Raw genomic sequence first — 19,043 nt, 5'->3', positions numbered from 1 at the left:
ACAGTAACTGCATATTTTTAGCATGGAACACTGTAATAATATCACTGGTTCCCAAAAAAGTGTCAGGTGTCCGATGTGTCCGATTTGTCCGCCGCAATGTCTCAGACCCACTAAAAATTGCTGATCACCGCCATTACCAGTAAAAACAATAAAAAAAAATTAAAAGTCCATAAATCTATCCCATAGTTTGTAGATGCTATAAAACTTTTGCGCAAACCAATCAGTATACTCTTATTGGGATTTTGTTTTTAATCAAAAATATGTAGCATAATACATATTGGCCTAAATTGATGAAGAAATTCGATTTTTTTTTTTGGATGTGTATTATAGCAGAAATTATTGGTCTTTTTTTTTAGTTTTAGCGCAAAAAATAAAAATCGCAGAGGTGATCAAATGCCACCATTAGAAAGCTCTATTTGTGGGAATAAAGGACATCAATTTTATTTGGGTACAGCTCACATGACCGTTCAATTGTCAGTTAAAATAATGTGGTTCAAAAAAGACCTTTCATTTTGAATGGGGGTTTTGGTTTTAATAAAAGGTGTCCTAGTACTACTGTCACTGTACCTGTGAAAAAGCACATGTAAAATACTACAGAATGTATACTGTAAGCTTATGAGTAAAGGTCCCATTTCAAGTTCAGGTCCATTTTCTTGTCCTTGAAAGTACTAAGGTGTGAATTGGCATTGTGCAGCACTTTTAAAAAGACTGTCTTCTTAGCATATGTTTATAGAAGGTGCTAAAATTAGCACGATTGCTTGTTTTTATTTTACTTTATTTGTTCTAAAATTAATTTTGTGAAATTCTTTTTTTAGTTTATTTGAAATTATTTTGCATTGCTTTAAACAAATTCACTTTCAATTAATAAAAAGAGCAAATGTACTACAGCTTGGGTAAGATAACAGTTTGCATCAGCAGAGTGACACTAAGTACTGAAATATGCTTTGTTTCAAAACGCAAGCCAATAAACAGCAATATATTTAAAAAGGTAAAACATGACTGTTAGGCTTAGATAGAAAATGTCTTTTTTTTTTTTTTTATGTATTTAATTGTATTTGTTATGGTAATACTGGAAAAAATTATGCATTGCCTGCTAGGATACCTTTTTTTATTTGCATAATAATTTCTTGTGTGTGTATGTGTATATAGAGCAAATCTGCTCTTGAGTGTATAAAACCACTAAAGCTGCTGTGCACTATGCTATGATACGTGACATTACAAACCTGAATACAAACAGTGCAGCTTTATATAAGTGTGTGACTCCTTAATTAAAAGTGGTCAGATGCTCAAAGTCAAGGGACATAAGTCCATCTTCCAGGTTGTAGAGAGCTTCTATCCTTCTCCTCCTCCAGGCATGCTATGGGGGGCTTGGTATCAGCTCGCTGTCTCAGGTGTGCAGGTATGTTAGCAATCTGTATGTCATAAAAAGAGAACACACTGCATAGTGTATAATCGTTGGTAAAAAAGATTTAACACTCACAATAAGAACGATTCAAGCTTAGTCACTGGAAATAGTACTTCCTCCAGTAGCCAAAATGGGTGTTGGTAATTCGCATATATGTGGTTGCATGTGTATGTGGCTCCACCCTGCGCGTTTCATCACATATGTCATAAGGGGCACCTAATTTCTTATAGAGGTGGACAATATTTGAAACCTTTTTTTCAGATTTTTATTGCCATCTGTGTCTCCACTGGGAAAATTTCCTTTCACCAGGGCATAATGTAACCCAATAGCAACACAGACAGCAGTAAAATGCTTTAAAAAGGTTGTATGGGTTCGTTTGCATAGAGTGGCCCTGATCCTCCTGTTCTGGGGTCCTTCGGCCACTGTCTCTGCTCCTCCCTGCAATAGCTAACCCCCCTCTGAGAAGCTCTATCCCGAGGGGGTTAGCTTGCGGGCGTACTCTGTCACATACGCTGCATCCATTGACACAGAGTGTATGACTTGGTCCTGCCCCCCCCGGCAGGCCGCGTCATTGGATGTGATTGACAGCGGCATGAGCCAATGGCTGCGCTGCTATCAATCTATCCAATCAACCATCTAGACTCCGTGGAGAAGAGGACACAGAGGGGGCGCGCACAGCAGGTGTATGGGCTCAGGTAAGTAAACGGGGGGCTATCATTGCCAGGTGCATTGGATGCATTAAGATGAAAAGACACGAACCTTTACAACCCTTTTAATATTACCTTGCTCCAAGTAATTTAATTCCTGATATGTATGCATTCATAATTGTCTTTGGGTCAAAAAGAGAGGGTACAATGCCAATAAAGATTAATTTGTCTCAACACTCTAAATGCTACATTTGTATAACAGCTTGTTGCATTGAAAAACAGCAGACTTACTGACAGAATCACCAAGTGAAAATAAAGGAAAGCCTGAAAAAAGAAAAACTAGCCATCATATTTAAGAATTGGTAAGCTGCAATATAATGTTGGTTTTTGGGTTTAATAGCACTGTAAAAATTGACAGAACTGGGTGGAAAGTTATCTGCCAAATTATGACTGCATCCTATCAGATTCAGTTATCTTTCATGTATTCAGACAGCCACAAGTGCTGCAACTATCTGAATACAATAGTCAGCAGGGAAGATTCCGCCATCCATGCTGTTCAGCGGGAATTGAGTAGCCTATTGATTTTCTCTCTTTCAGTTAATGGGCATGCATGTATGGCTAGCTTTAAAATACCTTGCCATCTTCAAATGCTTGAACTTTTTGTCTGCCAAAACATGTACAATACAAAAGGTGAGAGGAATTTCAATAGAAATTGTAAGCATAAACAAAAGTGCAAGCAGGCAGATTATGCAGTCCCTTGTTACTACAAAGCCTTTGCTTTATATAAATTCCATAAAATTATTCCCCTTTATTACTTCAAACTCTAATCTTTTTATCTTGCTACAGAATTGATGAAAAAAGGTGTCTTGGCTAAGCTTCAGTTTCCGACACCTCCTACCATCATTTTTTTCTGAATGCACCATATTAGCTGGTAAGCATGACATTCAAGTAGACCCATTAGTAGCCTCATGCCACGTACATGCGACTGGACTTTCCGGCAGTCTAGGTCCGACGGTCTTCTCGACTGACTTTCGGCGGAGTTCCGACGGACTTTCCGAACAAACTGACTTGGCCACGCATGAACGGACTAAGTCAGTTCGAAAGTCCATTAGTTTTGAACGTGATGACGTAAGACAGGACTAAAAAGGGAAGTTCAATAGCCAGTAGCCAATAGCTTCCCTTGCGTCGTATTTGGTCCGTCAGACCAGCATACAGACGAACGGTTTGACCGATAGGAATTGAGTCCGTCAGACAGATTTGAAACATGTTCTATTTCTAGGTCCGTCTGATTTTTCTTTTTTAAACGATTGGATTAGCCCACACACACGATCGGATTGTCGGATTCCGTTGGACCTAGTCTGCTAGAAAGTCCGGTCATGTGTACGCGGCATCACAAGTATAAAATTATACATTTAAAAAGGCAGGCCATAGACTGTGCAGTTTTTTTTCTTGGAACCACTGTTGCAGGAGAGAAATTTCCCATGTTACCCCCATCAACACAGACAGTGGGAATCCCTCCTGCCAAGCAAATGTCTTCTCCTGGGGGGGGGGGGGGGAACCACGATTATTAGCAGCAGATTGCGATAATCGCAAGAGAATCCAGCAGTCTGGTTGTACCTATGTTGATTGATCAATTGAACTTTGTACATTCAGCCTGCCCATTAATGGTTTGAATCCCGGATGGTTCATGCTGAACCGGCTGACATTCGAACCGTGTATGGTCAATTTTATTTTACAAAAGTAAATAGGAAGAGGTGATAATGTTTGGGATTTTATTGCTGCATTATAAGCTTGCTACAGATAGATAGGAGCTCACTGACATTTTGGCAAGTTTAATGCTCTGTACACACGGTCGGACTTTCCGAAAATGTGCGATCGTACTGTGTTGTCGGAAATTCCGATCGTGTGTGGGCTCCATTGGACTTTTTCCATCGGAATTTCTGACACACAAAGTTCGAGATCTGGAATTAAAATTTTCTGACAACAAAACCCAAACGTTTAAAATCCGATCGTGTGTAGACAATTCCGACGCACAAAGTGCCATGCATGCTCAGAATACATTAAGAGATGAAAGCTGTTGGCTACTGGCCTCTTTATAGTCCCGTCGTACGTGTTCTACATCACCTTGTTCTTAACGATTGGATTTTCCGTCAACTTTGTGCGACCGTGTGTATGCAAGACAAGTTTGGGCCAAAAATAAAATGGATTTTATCATCGGAATGTCCAACCGTATGTTCAGGGCATTACAAGTATTTTTGGCACTTTTGCAACAAATATGACCACTACAGGTTTGAATCTTGGCCAGTTCTTGCCGAACCGGCCGAGATTCAATCCGTGTATGGCCAGCCCAAGTTAATCTTTTATATCTGATACTAGGTGCATTTCAGATAATTGGAAGCAAATTAGAGGGAGAGTGTTATTCTTAAGAAATTCTGCCAGTTGTGTGTTTTGTCTGAGTAAAAGCGTATCAAAAAATCTTGTTTCTCAAAGAAGCATTCTCTAAATATGCGATATTGTTGATGATTCTGTGGTTTGCTATATTTTTGTACAATCAGCCTATGGCATTTTTATGAGTTGTGAACTGAAAACGTAGACAAAGATCACATTTCACAGTAAGTTTATACTACTTAAAAATGTATGGTAATAATAGTTCCCCCTTAAAGTATATCTGAAGTAGGTTGTACTCCAATAAGAACCAAAAAAGTCTGTGGACAAATATTTGGAAACGTTATGAATGGCTTTTTTATTATAAAAAAAAAAGTGAATTTTAGACATAAAGGAGGTGGTGATTAAAAGACAGTGTGGTCTGTGTTACTGATTTATGTAGAAATATTTCAAACCAGTTGATTTATGTACAGCAAATGATGTTGCACAAGACTTAAGCACCATTAAAGAGCAAGTAATGCTACTTTTGGACATTAATAAATGTCAAAAGCTGTGCATTACTAAGCTTTATGAGCATATCAGAATAACTGAAGTGTTTGTATTGTACATGACTTAAAACCCGTATGATATCTTTTCTAGACCCATGTTGGTCATTTTTTTTTATCAATCCATTAAGCTCTTGCATTACTCTGGCCATACATTAACTCATTCGACTGTTTGCTTAGCTAATTTGCCAAAGTGGGTTCCATTTTTTCCTAGCTGAGTTAATGGTTCTTCTAAGGAGTGTGTTTGACATTTTTAGCCTGTAATGGGCTACACCATTTTTGCATATTTACATATTTTGGCTGTTGCAAATATTAGTCAAGGAAAGGTTCCACAAATGCATTGCAATGAACAATTAAGGGAAAGGTTTACTCTACTATGTTTGTAGACCTGAGCATATTACTTTAAAAGTTTAAGTGTCTGCGTGGTTCATGTCAAAAGTGATGGCGATTCCCAGGTAATACCAAACGATTTAGCAGTGTTTAATCCACTTGTTTTAAAATCAAATTATACTATATCATTTACTAAAATATATATATATATATATATATATATATATATATATATATATATATATAAAAATTATTAACCACTTGCTGACCGCCCTATAGCAGTTTTAGTGCTACAGGTTAGCATCTGTGTGCCGGATCACGTGTGTGTGTGTGTGTGTGTGTGTGTGTGTGTATATATGTATATCTCTTCTGGGTAGTGAGCGCAAATACACGCTACCGGCGGCTCATTCCCACTGTGATTATACACAGCGGGAGCCCATCAGCAGGTACCGAGGCCTGGATGTCTGCCGGCACCCATCAATTATTCGGTGCATAAGCAGAACGGCAGTCTGCATATGTAAACAAGGCAGATTTCCATTCTGTCAGTAGGGGAAGGCATGAATCCTATGTTCCTGCAAAGCAGGGACAAGGATCCATGTCTTCCCCTAGTAAAAACACCTCCCACACTGTACAGTAACACTGGCTAGGCACATAATTAACCCTTTGATCACCCCTGATGTTAACCCCTTCCCAACAAATGTCAATACAGTGGCAGTGCATATTTTTAACACTGATCACTGTATACGTGTCACTGGTTTAAAAAAAAAAGTAAAGTGTCAGTTTGTCCGATTTGTCTGCCGCAATATCGCAGTCCTGCTGTAAGTTGCTGATCGCCATTAATAGTAAAAAAATAAATAAAAATTCCATAAATATATTCCATAGTTTGTAAACGCTATAACTTTGCACAAAATGAATGTACGCTTATTGCGATTTTTTTTTTTAACCAAAAATATGTAGCAGAATACATATTGGCCTCAATTGGTAAAGAAATTAGATTTTTTTTTTTTTTTAAACGTATTGGATATATTTTCGAGGAGATAGTAAAATTATTATTATTTTTAAATTGTTGATTATTTTTTTTGTTTATATTGCAAAAAAAAATAAAAAAATGCAGAGATGATCAAATACCATCAAACTAAATCTCTATCCGGTGGGTGAGGAACTTCCACCATCTACACATGCAGTCTAAGCATTCGCTAGATACCCATCTATGAGCTGAGCAGACACCCATTTGTGAGATAGAATGCACATGTTCCATAGCCTCCATGTTTTAGAGTGCTTTTCCTGCTTGTTCTGCACCGTTAGAATCCAGTCCTCCAATTTATATCCTCTACCTTGCGCAACCAAGTCCCAATTGAGGGAGGTGCTTGCTTCTTCCAAAGTAGGTGAATGCACTATTTGGCAGCATTCAACAAAGGTTGCACAATTGATTTTTGGTATTGTTTTGTTGGGATTGTGGTAACATGGATTAAAAAGAAAGCAGGATCGTCAGGAATCCTAGTCTGTGAATTTTTGGGTGACATTCCGGACAGTCATCCAAAAATGTTTCAGCTTAGTGCAAGACCAAAATATATGAAGCTTTCCCCTGTCCGTCTGGCATCTCCAACATCTATCCGTGGTGTTCAGATAGTATTCCTGCAATAACTGAGGTGTATAGTACCACCTGGTCATGATTTTATAATTGGACTGTATTTTCATACAAATTGATGACTTTAATGAGAATTGAAGGATATTTTGTTGTTGGAGTACCGTAAAGGATCAGTTTAAGACTACGTCCCTTTTTTGTACAAAAAAGGCAATTTTGGCTTTTCAGAGGGCTAATTAAGCAAGGTATAGGTTTTAGACAAAATGAAGCTTTACCTCACTCACTAATGTCTGGGGAAATTGAGTGCAACTGTACTTTTAAAGTGCATAATCTATTTGCCTTTAGTAAATCAACCCCATTGTGTTCACTCCATGCTGTCATATGGTCACAGTAATGTCATACTTCTCTATGAACTCCTCTGTGAGCTCTGCCCAGCTTTCTATATAGTAAAAGGGTACATTACTGAAAGTGGTATAATTCATCTTCTCTAATTGTTCACTTTACTTCAAGAGTATGGACAAAAACCACTTGTCTTCTGATTGTTGAAACTGTAATGTCTGCAGGTGACAACACACCGCTGCCATGGTAAAATAGCCGCATATAACAAAAAGCTTTCCACAAACCAACAGGCTTGTGTCTGAGCCTGTTGTAATATAAAAAATTTGGAACTCTTGATTGCTTGATGAAAGATTTGAGGTTCTTAACGTTGTGTGACTCATTTAACTTTTCCTAAGTGGCGCAATGGAAAACACTACTAAAAAATGTTCGCTTCTGGATTCAAGATAATCATACCAAAGTATAATTGACTTCACAATAATTCAAAAGTGTTGGCAAATGCATACATATTGACTCATCATGTAAGATATACAGATGGATTCTGATCATTTAGAGAAAATATATTATGTAAGACCATAAAGGGAATACATGTTTTTTAACTTGACCATAAAGTGTAATTTTAAGGGAAAATATATTCAGGACATTTTACTTCAGAATATTTGTATTTTTCCTCTTTAATCCAGCATGTCAGATGCCCACTTAGTGTTAAAACTGAAGAAAGTTCTGTAGAAAATCTACCAAAAGCATACCTGATAGGTAGCTTTTTACAGATTTTTGTTATAGTTTTTATACATGAGCTTCTTGTGTCATTTTCTTTTTACACATAAAAAGCTGGGTGATTTTGTGTTTGTAAAGAATGTTATGGGTACCTAGTTAGTTAAAGCGGAAGTAAACCCACCGGAAAAAAGTTTAATTCCTGGCATGTGCCGGGAATGTAACTGTCACAATGGTTGCGCTCTCAACCACACTTTCAAACTATTCAATGGATGGTGTCATAACTGATCACATGTGCAGCATCATAGCAGTTGAAGATTAACCAATTGCGGACTGCCCACTGGTGGCCGTTTTGTGCCAGATCACGTACCTAATAAATGATCTGACACTTTCGGGTCTGGGGTATGCATGCAGAGGTCATCAAATACCACCAAAAGAAAGCTCTATTTGTTGGGAAAAGAAATGTTATTTGCATGCAGTGTAGCACGACCGCACAGTTGTCAGTTACACAAAGTAACACAGTGCCATATCGCACAAAAATGGCCTGGTCATGAAGGTGGGGGGGGGTAAATCTTCTAAAGGTTAAGTGGTTAAATAGAGGCCAAGATGGCAGCTTCTTTGGCTTAAAATGATAGGAGGGTTTACTTCCACTTTAAATGTTTACGGCATGTCTGTGTTATATCTAATCACAGCTTAAAGTGATAGTAAACTTATTTTTTTTTTTTTACATCAATCATTCTAAAATATCAAGTATACAGATTTTTATAATTTATTTATTTTTTGTTTAAAAAGTCTTTTTAGTCTTCTTTTTTTTTTTTTTTTTTTTTGTCTTACACTCCCTATCCTCCACTGATGCTCTTCACCACTATTAGTGTAGCAGTGCCGTTATTTCTGGTCCCATGATCTGTTCTATTTGTACTACAGTTCCTATAGAGCTGACTATATCTACAAGTAGATGTGTAGTTCATCTAAGGCGTGAATAGAAAAGGGTGAGAGAGAAGGAAATCTGAGAATAGCAGAAAAAAAATTGCATTTGAGAGATGAAAGGAAGAGAAGGTGCATTCTGATTATATTTAAACATTTTGTTTTATAAATATAAAAATGTTACCAGCAACAACAATTTCTCATCCCTTTATATAGAAAACTGGGTCCATAAAATCTTTACCCCTTCATATTTCTGAAAACTGCCCTTAAAAATGGTAAAGACTATAATTTGTATTTCTAAAATAACACAAACATTTTTTGGCACTTGGATAAATGAGGCCTAAAACATCGACAAAGAGTAACGTACAAATAAATGTTAATGATGGCATTTCTGTTGCCTTTCAGGATTAAACAGTTGGTTCTACTATGTAACTATGCCAATGCCAGCCTCTACCTTCACCATTGCAGTTGGAAGGTGGATGGAAGTTAAGGAAAACACCTCTGAAGAAAGATTTGATTTATCTCATTTTACACCTTTGAATGTCAATGACAGGTTTGTAATGTTACTTATACAGTGTTATGCTAAGTCACTATGCATACTGTAGTACTAAATAATTATATAAAAATGCATGACTTTTGTTTCAGTTCTTTTTTTGATACCTTTGTTGGCAAAATTCTCCATGAAAAAAATAACCTAATAATGAAATGTGCACATGCCAAGAGAAAGTTAGCTTTGCTAAATCTTGTAAGTTGATCTCAGTTTGTTACACAACACAAATGTATTTTATTCTTTAGGATTAGTAAGTGCCAAAAATATTTCTTTTTGCCAAAAATACATTTTACAAATGCAAATCCATTCGGAATGAAAACAAGCAGTGAACAGGAAGCACAGTATAACTGTCTTGGTCTTACTTTGCTCTACTTCTAGGCAGTATTGTAGTGTGCCATGCCAGCTTGCTGCCCAAAATCACCATGTTGGTGGTAACTTAATTTACTGACCTCAGGTTGTCTCTGTTTAACTAGGCATTGGTGAATTCCCTTCAATGCTAACCGTTCTCTTGTCTGAGAAGGGTATGGAAGCAACATGGTCATGTATATACACAACCTTGGCTTTGCACAGCTTCTCCTGTGCTCTCCACCCCCCTTCTTTAGCTTCTGCAATGTTCCCTGAATCCTGCACAGTAAAGGTAACAAAGCAGACTTGGCTTGTGGGTTTTTTGCTTCTAGGCACCCACGTGATCCTTGCAGGAGCCCCACTTTGGTCAGATCAGCATGCTCCTATGATGCAATAACACTGCAGCCTCATACAGAAGCCTCTCCAGGAATCTGGCTATTCTGCAGCCAGCAACTAGGGATTCAATCAGGATTAAGGTGCATTAAATGGATTTACTGACTTTTAGTGCCATTTCAGTGTTTTCTACATAGGATTAGGAGCTCACTGACTGAATTTACTTGCCTAAACATGCAGTAATTTCTGTCTGTTACACAAAATATAAAATATTTTTTTTGCAAAACTGATTTACACATTTCTGTACATATTTTCTAGTTTTTTTATTTTACATATTTGAAACCTTCATTTAAACGAACAAACAAAAGACATTTAAATAGCTTTGTCATAGCTGTCCATATCCTGTTACATAAATACAGTGCATTTATAGCAGAGAAGGAGGTTATTTTACTTGTACACTACTTGACTGTATCACTGAGGCTGGGGTCACTTATATGCGGCTGCGGTTTGCGGTCCGGTGCATTTTTGTTCATCGGTTCAGGTGCGATTCATGTGCAAATTTTTCCCTGAATTCACACCTGAATCGGACCCAAAAACACACCATACTGCACATGTGTGAACCAGCTCCTTTGAAAACCGTTCACATTCACATGGTATGCGAATTGGATACGGTTAAAACTGCATCCAATTCGCATATATGTGAACCCAGCCTTAAAGCAGGCCTTGCGGTAAAATTCAAGGTCTTCTTTTACTGCCAGGGCCCTCTCCCCTTTTACAAATCGCCTAATATTAGTAGTTCCAAACTGTACTTATCCCGTATTTCGCATTGTTGGGTGTGACATGACCATCTTTCTAGCAAGATTCCTGGTGGAATGCAGAGCTGGCAGAGTAGTGTGGGAAAACACCTGAGTCTATTGCATAAGTGTCCTCACAAGATTTTGACTGTTCTGTATTCCCCAGGATCTAGCAGAAAGGAGCATGACATCATACTTGCCTAGATGGTGCAAACTGCATGAGGATGTCATGCCCAGAGATCCTGAAGACGGGGTTAGTTAAGTAAGCATCTAAAGCCTCGTACACATGATGAGAAAACCGGCCAAAGAATTCTGCTTTCGATGTGATCGGACTATAATCTGATTATTCGTACACAGCTTTTGTCCAAAATTTTCTGAAAGAACAAACCCGAAACGATTTCTCCTATGATACCAGATCGTACGATTTTCGTTTAGTGCAATTTCTGTCCTAAAATACATTACTTCACTTCCGAATTTGTTTTTCTGGCGTACGAGAATTTTCATACTTTAGCAACCCATTTGCATACGATATGGAGACTAGCATGCAAAAAAAGGCGATCATTTATCCTATAATCTCATCCTGTGTACTAGGTTTTACTTTTGTATTCACAGGTACATTTGGAACAATGAACCATTAGTATTTTAAAAGGCTTTGTAAGAGAATACCTTTTTCTGTTTTAAAAAAATAATCTGTTTGTTTTACCATGTCCTTTCCAGATATATTCTTAAATGGGAGGATATGTGTTCGTTACAGTTTAACTTCTTTATGGGATACATTTTTCTCTTTTACTTTACAAATTTTATTGAAAATTTTATGAAATTCCAAGTTCATAGGTTTTTATTTCTATTTTATTTTACTTAAAACTTGTATGGTGATTTGACTATAAGATTGATTTGATATGACCTGAGGGAGCAATCCTTTAGACCAGTGTCCTCGGGGGCCCGCTAACAGGCCAGGTTTGCAAGATAACTGAAATACATCACAGGTGATATTTGCTGCTCAGTGATTTCAGTATTCTAGTCTGCATCTCCCCAAGGTAATACATAAAACCTGGCCTGTTAGTGGGCCCTGAGAACAAGGTTAATGACCATTGCTTTAGACAACATCCTAAACATCTTCAAAAAAAATTTGTTCATAAACATCCATGAGTAATTAACCACTTGCTTACTGGGCACTTTAATCCCCCTCCTGCCCATACCAATTTAATTTTCAGCTTTCAGGCGGCACTGTGGGCACTGATAGGCGGCACTGTGGGCACTGATAGGTGGCATGATGGTCACTGATAGGTGGCACTGTGAGGTGACACTGTGGGCACTGATGGGTGGTATTGTGGGCACTAGTAGTACCTTCATGATCGGGACCTATGTCCCTCTGACACTGGTGATCGGATTTTTTTTCCTCCTCGCGCTATTAGCGTGAGGAGGAAAAATAGCTGATTACTGGCTTTGTTTACATCACATGATCAGCTGTCATTGGCTGACAGCTGATCACGTGTTAAGGGGTCGGGATCAACCCCTTACTTCGATCTGTGATCAGGTGAGTCTCATAGACTCGCTGATCACAGAGCACGCCGCGAATATCATTCAGGGGGCACGCAGGCTGCTCGAGCACGGGAGGATATCCATGGACACCCTCCCGGCAAATGAAGTCCACGCTGTAGCAGTGTTTTGGCTATAGCGCGGACGGCAGGTGGTTAATCTTAACAAAGAATGTTGCATATATTTTCCTAAAAATGTTAATGCATGGGATGTTCTTATGTTGATTGTTGCATGATTTCATTATGAATAACTGGATTTATTGTTGAAAAGACAAAGTCTGTCTGAAACTTAAAAGTGTATTGAGTTTTTCTGCAATGTTTGTAGGCTAATGTCTTGTCAAACGATGTCAAATGTTCACAGCTAAATACCCTGTATTATGCAAGAAATGTATATCTATGGCAACCTCATCATATATGCTGGCTTGCAGTCATTTACTCAGAATATTAAATATTACAATTATTGTATAGTTTTCAGACGCTTGATAAAAGATTTACTGATAAAACATATACTCTAGACATGTATCACATATTTAATGTATCACTGTACATAATTTTCTTCTCTTAGGTAGCCAGTGATGGATTATATCCATTTTGACAAACAAAACTTTAATACAATCTTACAGCTGCAGTATTACCTTTAGTGTTATTTCATTTTACATGACTATTCTCTCACCTGTATGTAGAAGTGATTTGACAGCTCCCAAGCCATGTGTCCATTTGTGCACTGTAAAAAAGTGCCTTCCGTGCTCCAGATCCTGGCTGTCCAAATTTACCAACAACAAAATATCATAAAACACCTACAGAGCTCTATTGCTTTGCTGCTTTGATACAAGCATGCCCAGGGTGCTCCCCATTCCTGATGAGTTGCAGGCATGGTGATGCCATGCATTTTTTTGGCAAATCACCAAGTCACCAGAGCACCTAGTTCTGTGAACATGGAATTTGTATATGGAACACACATATCAATTTTAGCTTCAAGGACCAGGGATGACTTAAAAATCCTCTGTAGTGCTAAAATAGGAAGTCCTCGTCCCTGCATACTCCCAGGTACATATTCCCTTCTGGGTAATTATGAGATCAGGGGCTGTGTCCTTAATCTCAGTCTGCAATTAAGAGTCCTGATGTCTCAGTAAAAAGGTTTGTCACCACCTTTCAGGTGGGGGAGAGGGGAGGGCAGCTTGTGGGGAACACGCACATCATCTATATTGCATAGTGAGGACCCACAAGCCTTCATAAAATGCTTGTAATGTTACATACATATGAGAAAAGGAAAAAAAACTGCGTTCCTATCTAACTAATAATAACGTAAAAAATATATAGCAGCAGCTACTATGTGTGATACACACGAAAACACAGTGAAATAAGAAAAGGTAGCTGCGCTGACAATAATACCCTCGTTGTTGAACCAGAGGAAAAAATGATATTAAAAAAAATTGAATAGGTTAAATAAATATGTAAACAATCAAGTGTGAAATGCCCACAACCAATATTATGTGAATAAATTAAAATTGAATAAAAATATTATCAATAAAAATTAATGAAATGAATAAGAGTATATCTTGAGTGATAATAAAAAAGTTCAAATATTAGTCCAAATGATAAGTGAATGTGATAAATCATGCAGTCTTCCATCACCAATAAGTGTTGACCACCATAAAGAATGCACACTTACCAGAGGCAAGCAACCAGCTTGCAATCAGCCCCCGACAGGGTCCCAATGGCAGATCCCTCAGAGGACAGCAGGTCAGGGACACACACCCCCAATAGTTAGCCAAGGAGATGCCCAATCGTAGGACATTGGTCACTCAGAAAGAAAAGCAAAAGGGACTTCCCATAGTGTAAACCTGATATACCACTTTAATGTATAATGAATAAAAACACCTACACAAAATAAGAACCACATGTATGCCGCTGGCAAGCGAGTGCCCGTTCGCTCAGGATCTCAACGTGATCGCGTCAGCACGTCCTAGCCACCTAATGCGTTTTTCGTCATAGGATGACGTCTAGGGTACATCCTATGACGAAACGCGTGTTGGGTGGCTAGGACGCGCTGACGCGATCACGTTGGGATCCTGTTGTTATCTTGTGTTTTGTAAGTGTTTTTATTCAATTTTTATTTATTCACATAATATTGGTTGTGGGCATTTCACACATGATTGTTTACATATTTATTTAACGTATTACATTTTTTGAATATAATTTTTTCCTCTGGTTCAAAATTGTCAGCGTAGCTACCTTTTCTTATTTCACTATGTTACATACTTATACTGTGTGCACAATTATTAGACAAGTGAGTATTTTGACTAAATCTTAATTTTTTATACGTATGGTCCAACTCCAATCTGTATATACATGAATGCTTATTGGATTGAGGCATATTAGGTGATGTGTGTATGTGTAATGATGGAGGGTGTTGCCTAAGGAGATCAAAACCCTATATCAAGGTGTGCATAATTATTAGGCAGGGTTTTTACCTCAGGCAAAGTGGGCCAAAAAGAGATTTAACTGACTCTGAAAAGTCAGTCATTCAGAGGGATTCAGCACTCTTGAAATTTCTAAAATATAGGGGGGAAATTACAGAACCATCAAATGTTTTGTTGCAAATAGTCAACAGGGTCGCAAGAAACGTGTTGAGAAACAAGATGCAATTAGCTGCTAAAGATTTGAGAAAAATCTAACATGAAGCTACCAGGAACCCATTATCCACCAGTTCTGCCATATTTCAGAACTGCAACCTACCTGGAGTGCACAGAAGTCCCAGGTGTTCATTGCTCAGAGACATGGCCAATTTTTAAAGAAGGCTGAAACCCGACCACCACTGAACAGGACACATAAGTTGAAATGTCAAGACTGGGCCAAGGAATATCTGAAGACAGATTTTTCAAAGGTTTTATGGACTAATGAGATGAGAGTGACTCTTGACAGACCAGGTGGATGGGCCTGAGGCTGGATAAGTAACGAGCACAGAACTCCACTTCAACTCAGATGCCAGCAAGGTGGAGGTGGGGTTCTGATATGGGCTGGTATTCTTAAAGGTGAGCTAGTTGGACATTTTCAAGTTAAAGATGGACACAAAATCAACTCGATGAATCCCAAACATCACATGGATAAAAGTACTCCACTGTGTGGCTAGCCTGTAAAGGCCTTAAAGATGAAAGAATAATAACATGACCCCCCCCCCCCCCCCCCCCTTCACACCTGATCTAAACCCTATTGATAACTTGTGGGCCCTTCCTAAATGAGAGATTTTATGGAGAAGGAAAACAGTACACCTCTCTGAACAGTGTCTGGGAGGCTGTGGTTGCTGCTGCACAAAAAGTCAATCATCAACAGGTCACAAAACTGACAGACTCCGTGAATGGAAGGTTCATGACTGTCATTGAAAAAAAGGGTGGCTATATTGGTCACTGTTTGTTGTGTTTTTTTTATTTATTTATTTTTTTTATTTTGAGGAGTTTATTATTCTCACTTAAATAGATGAAAATAAACAAGTGAGATGGAAAAAGTTTTTTTTGTTTTTCATATAGTTGCATAATAATTCTGCACACTAATAGTTGCACAATAACTGTGCACACATATACATTCTCCTAAGAAAGCCAGAACCGCACATTTACTCTCTTAAATATTCAGGTTTGAGGTTTATTAATATTTTCGATTGACCGAGAGCACTGTAGATGTTCAGTAATGAAATTAATCCTCAAAAATACAACTTGCCTAATAATTGTACACACAGTGTACAGTGCAAATTGAGAACTACCTAGCGGCATTACAAAAGTTAAGGGGGATATCTACTTTTTACCTATTTGTTTACTCTATCCTGTCAACCTATTGGGATCAATAAAAGATATTATGTAGCTTTTTTTTGTGTTGCTCGCTGTAACTATAAAAGCCTGTAAACTGCCATCTACACAAATTTTCACTACTGGCAAATTTTGGTTAGGTAAGGCCCATTCAGCAGCAAGTGGGATGAAACCTGGGCAAGTAATTCTATTCGAGGAATAAAACCAGAGGTCCATTACCTTTTATTCAATGAACCCCACTTAAAATAAAATAAATTAGGGGCAGGTAAGTGAGTTTAGTCTACAGCTCTTTGTTTTGATAATAAAATGAAAGCTAGATAAGTAACAAAGAGAGGCCCAGCTGTCTTTGGCAAGATTACTACTCACTCATTAACTGTGAATGGTGCAGCATGAAACTTGTCATTCCTGTCACAGTGTTTGAACACAGCTGGAGCGAGCTCATTTCACGATTTCGGTGGAAGAATAGATCTGTCAAGAAAAACTGGAGGCAGTAAGAATAAGGACATAAACATATATTATTTCCCAGGATTAAATAAAGATGTTTCAAAGATCAGCTTGTGAAGGGCAGCACAGCTGGATGCTTCAGGGCTGGTTAAGGCACTAGAAATGTAATTTCTGCATATCTGCCTATTCAGTTTTACTTCTCATAACAAACACATTTGCAAAGATCTATTTAAGGTTAGGGGAGTTATTTATGTTCACATCCTTTATGTATACAATGTGTGTGTGTGTGTGTGTATGTATGTATGTATGTGTATATATATATATATATATATATATATATATATATATATAATCCCAGAACAGGAAGTTGCAGGCCACATCAGAGGGCTCCGCGGGCCACTGGTTGGGCACCCCTGCCTTAGAATCCTATGTTAAGAGCTTCTGACTTGACCAAACCCCTCTCCTCAATTTCTGCTCACCTTGTAACGTACAGTATCTCACAAAAATGAATACACCCCTCACATTTTTGTAAATATTTTATTATATCTTTTAATGTGACAATACTGAAGAAATGAAACTTTGCTACAATGTAAAGTAGTGAGTGTACAGCTTATTAAACAGTGTAAATTTTCCGTCCCCTCGAAATAACACACAGCCGTTAATGCCTAAACTGCTTGCAACAAAGGTGAGTGAATATTTCCAAATTGGGCCCAATTAGCCATTTTCCCTCCCCGGTGTCATGTTACTCGTTAATGTTATTAGGCCTCATTCACACGAGGCGTATCAGCTTCCACGGAGTCCGCCAGCTCATCGGGAGATCTCTCCATTGATCTCCGCTGAGTCGGCGGATGACAGATCCCTCTCCGCTCACTGAGCGGGGAGGGGCTTGTCGAGTGCCGCTCGTTTCTATGGATAGATCGGATGAAAACGGACAGCATGTCCGTTTTCATCAGATCTCACCCGATCCGATCCGCTGGCAACGGATCCAAACCTAGGGCCATTCGTCTGCTTTTGACTGATCAGACCGGGTTGGATCTCAGCGGACATGTCACCACTGACATCAGTCGCTCCATAGACTTGCATGGAGCTCCTGTTCAGGTCCGCCATCAAAACTGACAGGCGGACCTGAACGGTCCGACATTGCGAAAGGGGCCTAAGGTCTCAAGTGGGAATGGCGTGTGTTAAATTTGGTGTTATCGCTCTCACTCTCTCATACTGGTCACTGGAAGTTCAACATGGCACCTCATGGCAAAGAACTCTGAGGATCTGAAAAAAAGAATTGTTGCTCAACATAAAGATGGCCTAGGCTAGTGATGGTGAACCTTGACACTCCAGGTGTTTTGGAACTACATTGCCCATGATGCTCATGCACTCTGCAGTGTTATTGAGCTTCATGGGAAATGTAGTGCCAAAACATCTGGTAGGCCAAGGTTCACCATCACTGGATTAGGCTATAAGAAGATTGCCAAGACCCTGAATCTGAGCTGCAACACTGGCCAAGACCAGTGGTTTAACAGGACAGGTTACAATCAGAACGAGCCTTGCCATGGTTGACCAAAGATGTTGAGTTTACGTGCTCAGCATCATATCCAGAGGTTGTCTGTGGGAAAAGGCTCCTCAGTCCGGTTCGTTGTCAATCGCAACTGCGGCACCCCGATTTGTGTTTCTGTCATGGCAATCATTCCATTCGTCTCATAGACCCGTCACTCCGATTTAAACCAAGTCGCATCTGCGACGCACCGATTCATGTTGACTCATTGTAGTCATTCCATCTCGTGCATTCCACACTCCGCAGTCCGGTTCGTTATCAGTCGCAAATTGCGACGCGCCGATTTGGGCCTCTGTCATAGCAAATCCATTTAATTTGTTACATTTCACATACCCTTCACTCCGATTCAAATCCAGTCCCATCTGTGATGTATCGATTCGTACCGGCTCATTCTAGTCATTTTATTCCATACTCCACAGTCCGGTTTCGTTGTCAGACGCAATCGCTGCACACCAATTCGTGCCACTGTCATGGCAAACATTTCACTTGTTTATTTCCTACAGTGCCTTGCGAAAGTATTCGGCCCCCTTGAACTTTTCAACCTTTTGCCACATTTCAGGCTTCAAACATAAAGATATAACATTTAAATTTTTTGTGAAGAATCACCAACAAGTGGGACACAATTGTGAAGTGGAACAAAACCTCTTGGATAATTTAAACTTTTTTAGCAAATAAAAAACTGAAAAGTGGTGCGTGCAAAATTATTCGGCCCCTTTACTTTAAGTGCAGCAAACTCACTCCAGAAGTTTAGCGAGGATCTCTGAATGATCCAATGTTGTCCTAAATGACTGATGGTGATAAATAGAATCCACCTGTGTG

General features: G+C 38.8%; 1 protein-coding gene across 2 annotated transcripts in view; it reads left to right on the top strand.

The window, feature by feature from the left end:
• Positions 1-19,043, top strand: part of AOPEP (aminopeptidase O (putative)) — a 613,303-nt gene that overhangs the window by 58,522 nt on the left and 535,738 nt on the right. For both annotated transcript variants that reach the window (XM_077474816.1, XM_077474818.1), the window contains exon 5: positions 9,277-9,424. In XM_077474816.1, coding sequence (XP_077330942.1) covers positions 9,277-9,424 — 148 coding nt within the window. The remainder of the gene's footprint in view (positions 1-9,276; positions 9,425-19,043) is intronic.

The sequence above is a fragment of the Lithobates pipiens genome, unplaced genomic scaffold (genome assembly GCF_037356315.1).
Source record: "Lithobates pipiens isolate NorthernLeopardFrog02 unplaced genomic scaffold, aLitPip1_a1.2 Scaffold_13, whole genome shotgun sequence".
Lineage (NCBI taxonomy): Eukaryota > Metazoa > Chordata > Amphibia > Anura > Ranidae > Lithobates > Lithobates pipiens.
The sequence above is the reverse complement of the archived record's forward strand: the minus strand, read 5'-3'. Positions and strand labels throughout refer to the sequence as shown.